The sequence below is a fragment of the Buceros rhinoceros genome, unplaced genomic scaffold (assembly GCF_000710305.1).
Source record: "Buceros rhinoceros silvestris isolate BGI_N320 unplaced genomic scaffold, ASM71030v1 scaffold3042, whole genome shotgun sequence".
Classification (NCBI taxonomy): domain Eukaryota; kingdom Metazoa; phylum Chordata; class Aves; order Bucerotiformes; family Bucerotidae; genus Buceros; species Buceros rhinoceros.
This window is the reverse complement of record NW_010396983.1, coordinates 9,365-17,564: the sequence shown is the minus strand read 5'-3', so window position 1 is coordinate 17,564 and position 8,200 is coordinate 9,365. Positions and strand designations below refer to the sequence as shown.

At 41.2% G+C, this 8,200-nt stretch overlaps 1 protein-coding gene across 1 annotated transcript in view; it reads right to left on the bottom strand.

Moving 5' to 3' along the window:
- Positions 1-8,200, bottom strand: part of LOC104502129 (adenylate kinase isoenzyme 5-like) — a 23,409-nt gene that overhangs the window by 6,693 nt on the left and 8,516 nt on the right. Inside the window, exons 4-6 of the mRNA XM_010146054.1 lie at positions 7,073-7,236; positions 5,953-6,069; positions 1,840-2,028 (exon numbers count right to left, since the gene is read on the bottom strand). Coding sequence (XP_010144356.1) covers positions 1,840-2,028; positions 5,953-6,069; positions 7,073-7,236 — 470 coding nt within the window. The remainder of the gene's footprint in view (positions 1-1,839; positions 2,029-5,952; positions 6,070-7,072; positions 7,237-8,200) is intronic.

Here is an 8,200-nt window from a genome sequence, read left to right as displayed (position 1 = left end):
GGAGAGAGAGAGCATGTCCCTACTTCACTTAAATCGATAATGAAATCACATCTTCATAGCAGATGTGTATTTTATCAGGTTAGTAAAAAGCAGATGAGGTAAACATTTCAATACAGGGTACCCGCATTCAAGAAAAATAGAACATGTTTTTCAACCTTAAAAGGATGTCTTACATTGTAATGTTTATAAAGCTGATTTTACAGAGCTTTCATATCCAATAACTCCACCCAGAACATGGAAGGACGTTGAACACCTGCGTTCATCAGAAGCAAGTACAATGTACAGATGTTGTAAGAAAAACGGTGTAAGGACTGTTCAAGCAATGCATGAATATTTTCTAACATGCGAACACACAATGCCAGTTCCCCCCAAAATGAATGATAAAAGAGTACAAAGTTCTCATATCCAGCTCTGACCCACAGCCTAGGCAAGTCCCTTCAGGAGCTAATGAGCTTCCACGCAAAGACTGCGTGTTTTGCCATTGCACAGACCGCACAGGAGATGGAGCAGGAACTTGCAGCAGAAGTATTAAGGGTGAGGAGAGCCCACACCAAGAGAAAGAAGGCTGACCACGAATGCAAAATCTGTGTGAAAGTATTTTGTGCGGTTTCATTCTCTTCGGGGCCGTCACATCTTTGTTGCTTCAAAAAGGGAAACACTGGTAAGCACAGCTCACTAGAATAAGATCTTAGCGACACAGAGAGTTCCGTTTTCCTCTGCATCACACTGTGTGGGTGTATTGTGCATTACACCAAATTCTTAATGAGATGCATCCTTGCAATACTGGCAAGGTAGCTCTCGTCAAACAAAATACAAATAAAACCAAATAAGTATTCTTAAGCTTTAAAAAGGAAAGTAATTGTTTTGCTTTGTTTTGTTTTTTTCCTGCTACTCCGGAGTTTGCCTTCTCTGCACTTACTGGGGGGTTAGCAAAAGATGCAAAGCAGAACTCTCCGAGTATCCTTTTTCTCAGGACTGCATCATCTAGGCTGTTCTCAGGATAGGGGTGCATATATTAGCTGCGTGTTCCTCTTTGGCAACTTTGCAGAAGAGAAGGGTTTGGGATATGGGATTTGCATGTTTGCTACAGCCTCTAGCAAAGGCTCCATAATATTTCCAGAAACTATTACTGGATTCTTTCCCTTTTAGGACAAGAAGGATCAGAAGGACTAGATCTTTCTGTAGCTGAACATAATGGACAGTTTGTCATGACAGAGCAGAGAAATACATAAAAAGAAATACAAACACCCTATATCAATGAGTTTACAGACGTGCCCACATACACATCAGTTAACAGCACCATTAGAATTTTTCTTTATTCTGTGTAATGTATTGATTAAAGAATAAAAAGAGTGCTTTAAATATCACATCCTGGGCAGGTCTAATGGAACTTAATATAACTATGTCATTCATTCCAGCAGAAAGATGTTTCTTGTGTGCAATTTTGTTTTATTTCAGGATATACACTGTCAGTTCTGTAAATTTAACTAAAAGGCTTTAGATTAACATAATCTTTCATCCTAATTCTGAAAGCCCTTATAGAGAAATAAATCCTAAAAGAAAAGCTTTCCAGCATTAATGTTTAATAAGATAATCTATGCAGATCAGGTACTGATTCAGGATATATGCTCAGACTCGGGATAAATCTCTCAAATTGTAACTTGGAATGCAGAGGTTTGTAGAAGTTGTAAACAAACCAGGGAAGTGTAAGATGAGAACAAAATAGAAAGCGCAGAGACTAGTAAATTCATAAACGGTGTCGTGTCAGTATTTTACGAATATTGCTCACATAATGGAAGTAAAAAGCAGTGATTTAATCTAAAAGGTCAAACAATTTACCTTGCATAACTGTGTCTTCCTTTCATAGTACGCAATCATAGGCTTTGCCGCTTGGTAATAACTTTCGATTCCTTCCTTGATGGTTTCAGCGTTATCAGAGGGCTGACTGCTCTCATTTCTCATCAGGAGGCGACTGCTCATAGTTTCTGCAGAGCAGTCCAAGCAGATCACAAGTTTTGGTTCCCCAATCTAGAGAAAAGAAAAACAGTAAGTATTCAAACCACTGGCCTGGGAAAACTGCTTTTGTTTGGATAATTTTAAAAAGAAATGCCACCAGAAGAGTCATCAAAGGAATTGCTTAGCAAATTACTTTCATATTTGCCTAAGCAGAAATTACACTTATTAACAAACACCTCTTACTGTAGCAGCACTCAGAGATCCCAGCGTTCAGGATCAAGGCTCTTCTTGACTGGGCTCTACATGTACAGAGAAAAGGAGGTATGATGTGAAAAATTCTGCTACTTGGACTGAAGATTGTAATTTCAGTTTGTTCATTATCTGCAACTGTTCAATAAAAGCTCGACGCAAACAGCGCTGGACTCATGGACTGCTTGACACAGTGATTTTTCCAGCCTTTGCTTTCTTCAATCTGTAAGAAGTATATTGTCATTCAGGGATTGGTAAAGTACACCCTGGAATTTCAAGAGGCAATAGAAGGAAACGGCCAAATTAAAGTGTGCCCACTTGAAACAGAAATGAGACACCATCAGATGCTTGTTATTGGATGCATTCACAGGAATTCATCCTGGGAACTACTTTATGTCACACACTACTTTACGTCAATATCTGCCGTGTAACTCCACGTGATTACTGTCTATAGCATAAAGAAAGGATGTGATATACTTTGCATTTTCACACTGGTGAGTAATTTCCAAATTTTCTAAGAAACCCACCATTTAGTGCTTTTTGGCTAGTGCCAAACTAGTCTTAAGGGGCAATCTGCCCTTTTCTATAAAGAAAATAAATGCAGATTTATTTATTTTTATTACCAGGCCTTGGCAAAGATAGTAAATAATTGTTGCCCTCTACATTTGTAGATATTGTAGTACTTCATGGGTGAAAAAGAACTGGCAAGAAAGAGCAAAATGTTCCTTTTAATATTTTAGGACAGAGCCAAAAGTTCTAAATACAAATCCCCATCATTCTTTCTTTGAGATGCTGAAAAATTTGCATGTAATTTATAGCATATATATTTATTGCATAAATCTTGCAATATATTCTGTCATGCATCCTGCCCAGACACAGCTCGCTCTGACACAAGGTTTTGTCTGAGCAACAACTGTTGGGATAAACTCCATGCTATCCAGTAAAATAAAGCCGTTACAGGATCAGAGAAAAGTAATGTGCTAATTTTTCCATGCAGTTATGTATTCAATACTTTAAAAGCTCTCAGACTTTTTCTTATTCCTTCCCTTTCCAGCAGGGATTTAGAAAACACCTTTTAGGAAAAATGAGAATCTTGAGAAAAGACGGTCATCATGTTCTTCATTCTAGAGACCACTGGAAATTCACACTTTTACCATGGCTACCGCAAAGAAAGTCTAAATGACCGAAAGATGGAAATTGCCATTGTTACCTTTGTTGACAACTCTTAAAGGAAGAAATATTCTAAAGGTAAATATTTCATGTTAGGCCTTCTGCATTTACCGTGGATGTTTGGATTACGTTGACCTTTCTACCATCTTAATGTCTTTCTAAGAGACAGGTGAAGCCAAGGGATTATCTCAGACAGTTCAATGACAGGCTTTTATCCATCCATTTTTTCCACATGGCTCAGAAAACACTAATGCTATTAGCAGCAGCAGTATTGGGTTGGGAGATTAAGAGTCACCAAGGCAGTTCCAACAGCGCAAGAGACTTAGACTGCGGGGTTAAAAAAGATGTGAGTTTAATCGATGAGTTAAACAAATGTCTTTTTGTATAATTGGACTAGGATGGTGAGAAGATATTTCCTTCCAGCTCCACGTGAGGAATTCCATGATCGGCTCTAAATTATAACAGAATAAATGAGGGATGATTCCTTTCAATAGTTAGTCGTATCATCACCTTACGATGATGATATGAAGGAGTCTACTGTCTGGTACAATCATTATAGTATCTTGTTTGATAGACTGGGTCTGATTTGCTTTTGAAAAATCTATATGGTTCCCTTAAAAGTTTCAATGTTGCTATTCTCTGGAACTCAAAACGTTAGAGAAATGTCATTCTTCCAAGTTAAAAATTGCAAAAAAGTAAAAGTAATGCCCCTAACAGTTATTACAGTGATTTTTAATACTGTTTTTTTCTTAAATGACTGTTTTCCTGACACAGTTTAGCTTAAATAATCCATGCTGTGGGGACATCTGCAGGAAGCCAAACAAGTCTAACGTATTGGGTATCTTCCACCAGGTGATGTGAAACTTGTGATTTAATATTGTTTTCTACTTCTCACTTAGCAGAAAGACCAAGGAGGGAACAGAAATGTGTGTTTCTCTAGAATTATGGGTAGGTAAAAGTACAGTTATATCACAGAAAGGAATTGGGCAAAACTGGCGGTTTCTACATAGCTCGTTCTATTTAGAGCTGTCAAGCTTTTAAGTAAAAACACTATTCCTGATGTCTTCTAAATAGAACAGTTCTTTGTTAACAGTCATAATGCTTTTTATACATCCTGTAGATATATAGCATTATTCATTTGCACTTTGCTGCCATTAATTAATAAAGCCTGATGTCTACCTCTTTCCATTCAATTACAATGTAGGAAGACCTTCTCATCAACCTTTAGAAAGAACTGCAAGGCATTATTTTAATAATGACTCATTTAAAAAAACTTCACAGACTTACTGAGCAGCTTACAGCCAGCCAAGTTCACCCTGTGAACATGTAAGCGGGTACATGGATGAAAGAGGGATGACTTAGCACGTTCAAAATTATCACTTGGGGCCCTTGTATTTTACTCCAAACGTCAAAGGCAGCTCAGGACTACAGGATCTTTTGCTGCTACAGTGCCTATGGGAACTGAAAGGGGCTCTGGTTTTGCACTTCATGCATCAAGACTTGTTTGCCTGGCAATGCCTCAGCCCAGGACATCCCAATCTCTGAGTTCTACTTTATACCATACACCAGTGTTCACAGGACATCACACAAACGACTGCCAGAAAAACAGCGCTGCTGAAATAGCACCTCCTTCTACACAAAATGAAAGAAACCTCCAAAGTCTTTTTAACAGTCTGTGGCATCTTAGTAAAGGAACTAACAAATCATCATTTCCATTAATGGCTTCTATAGCAAATCCTATTGCCCATTATTTTGTCCAGCTTCTGATGCCTACATTTTGCTAGGCTTTTGTGGTAATCCACTGCCTAAAGAAGCTAAAGGTTCAGGGAGAAAACAGATGATTCATTGAAGTTTTATTACCTTTCACATTTGTATAGGACATTTGTGAAGTGTAGTATGATAGAATACATACTTAACTATTTCTCCTAGTTCATCACTTCTCTTCTAGACCCTGGCAAATTCACTCACAGGGCTTACACAGAGTATTTTCTGCAGATTGAGAAATGTACATCTGAGACTCCTCAGCAGGTCTTAGCACATACTGAGGAAATCGGTAACTCTCTGAACCGCCACACAGTCACTTGTGAAATGCTCTTTTTAAGGCTATGCCACCTGTTACTCATCACAAAAATTAAATCTGTGTTTTGATGTTTCAAAGTGGCAGCAAGCTTTAGCAATGCAAAGAGATATTAACTGTGAGGATTCATGCTTCCATGAACCTAGATCAGTGGTGCTTGAAGAGATTTTTCATGAGAAGTACAGCAGCCATCACTAGAATTAGAAAATGGATTCTAAAAACAGTGCTTTCCACTAAACACAAATTGTCCCTGGTTTGTATTAAATCTCAGTAAAATCAGCCTTTACTTCTGGTATTACAGACTCTGTGCAGATGAGGGCAAAAGCTGTTCTTGCTGTACTGATGGGGTGACAAAGTTTCAGTGATCAGCAGCACAATGCTGTTGGATTGGATCTTTACACGTCCCTGTTGCAATCGGCTGAAGATGGAGAGCCAAGCAGCATCAGAAGTACAGTCATATCTTAATAGCAGTAACAACAGCATTATGATTACATGGTCACCTTGCTCTCAAACTCTTCTGCTTCTTTCAGCTCCCGGGGATACCCATCAATCAGGAATCCTTTTGTTTCCCCTAACTTGGAAACCATGGCTTCCTTTAGTAGCTCTAGGATGATACCCTGCATTGGAAAGAAAGGGTGTTACTTGGTTAATTAATAAGAAAGATTGATGCATCTATTTGTTACACTGGCTTTAGACCTACACCCTTGAGAGTTGCCTCGTTTTGCCAAAACCAGGTCCTGTAAATGCGGGTGTTTTTCTTGTCCTGCAGTAGCAGGGCACCCTACTTTTTTCCTCTCAGGACCAACTACACTGCACAAATGTAGTGTGGCAAAACACCCACGAGTTCCCAACGTGTTCCACTAGGTAGCTGGGAATATTTCATAGTTTCAAAGTTAATGTTAATACCTGTGAAACTTTGGAGTACTGCTGCAGCACTGTCCAATCTGAATGCATTTTGAAATGTCCTTGATGATACAATTATACTACACGGCAAATGACACGAGAACACCTGACCGAACACACTGAAGAGCAAGGCAATCAAACTCAAGCCCCAGCACAGTTTTTAGCTTCCCCTGAGCAGCAGTTCCCAGTATTTTTCATTAACAAACACATCCCACAATCTGGCTGCACTTGCTGAAGACCCGCCAAGACCTGCCATGTAAAACTCAAGTCCAGCTGAGAACAACACATTCTGTCTTCATAGTCTCCATTAAACTTCAGCCCAGCTACTCTGGGATGTCACCCAGCTCTGCAGGGAACTGCTGCAGGTATCGTAAATTAGAAAAGCTGCCAGGAGGACCAGCTCTGAATCTGAAATGTGAAGCTTTAAAATAGACATAAAGTTTCTTATTCTTACATTTTGCAATGTGTAACGCAGCATCTGTGTATTTCATCACTGATTTGTTGCCTATGTGAGCCTCAAAGGTAAAGAAATACTGGCATAGAAAGGGGAAAGAAGTGCCACAGGTCTGGCAGTAAGGAAAATTCTCTCTGAAGTTGCAGATTAATTTTGCTTAAATGGGCATCATCAGCTCTAGTGTCTTATTTCCACCCTTTAGACAATTGCCCTACCACTGCCTTTGTTTAACAATCAGGACCCCAATTAAACCCGTTGCTTACGCCAGGCACAGGTTCACCACATTCCATGATGTCTTTGATCAATTTACTTCTCTCCGATAACGATGATAATTCATTTTGGAGAAGGTCGCCAGTGCACAGGTGAGTAAATCTGTATTTCTTGGCTAACTCTTCACATTGGCTACCTTTCCCAGAGCCAGGCCCACCTTTGTGAGGCAAAAATATCCAGAATTAGAAAAGAATAAATACCTGCCTTTTCTCAAACTATAGCAACCAAGAAAACACGAGAAAATTGATGAGACTGCCTACTTTGCGATATTGTTTTTTATCCAAGACACTCTACGCAGTAGAACAAGTCATATACTTCCCTTCTGGCACACTACACTGCTGACTCAAACACGTGTACTGAAGTCAAAGGAGTCACAGCAGCGTGAAATCTTTGCAGAAGAGAACCTTTTCTGTGTAAAGGAAAAACATGGAACAGCCAGCCACTGGGGAAGGGTGTCTGACAGCTGCGACACACAGCAGCACACTCCTGTTCACTGCATCCTTGTGAGAGAAATGGTTTGTCCCCATTTACGGAACGCAAAGGTACAGGCAAAGGGATGGTGACACCTGCCTCTGTCAGATTGCATGCACATGGGTGTACAGCAACCAAACCCTCTGGCACTGTAGTAAATGTGAGAGGGGAATTTCGCGGTGCTTGCGCCCCTTCCCTTTCAGCTGGAAAGCCCTCCTGTGCGGGGATGTCTGCTGGTAACTGCGGGGCTGCTGAACGCTGCCCAGGGCTCCGTCATGCTGCTCCCTGCAGCCCGCTCTTCAGGTGTGCTGCCGGGAAGCGTGAGAGCAAAGTGCTCCGCAACAAAGGGCGCACGGGGACCTTGCCACCACCCGCCCTCCGACGCCCACAGCTGTGCTCAGCCGGAAAACCACCTGTGACACCGGCCCAGAGGGGCGCGGGGCAGCCCCGGCCAGCGGGGCACTCAGGTGAAGCTGCTCAAGTGATTCTCCCACAGGCTGAAGGAGTCACCTGTGGCTGCCCCCCGCCCCCAGGGCACCGCAGCTGCAGGCTGGGGGCTCACATCTTACGGGGCCTGGGGGGAGACGGCGGGTGGGCAGAGCAGAGCCTCAGGTGGATGCCGCAGGTGTCCTCCTGTCAGGAACGGCTCC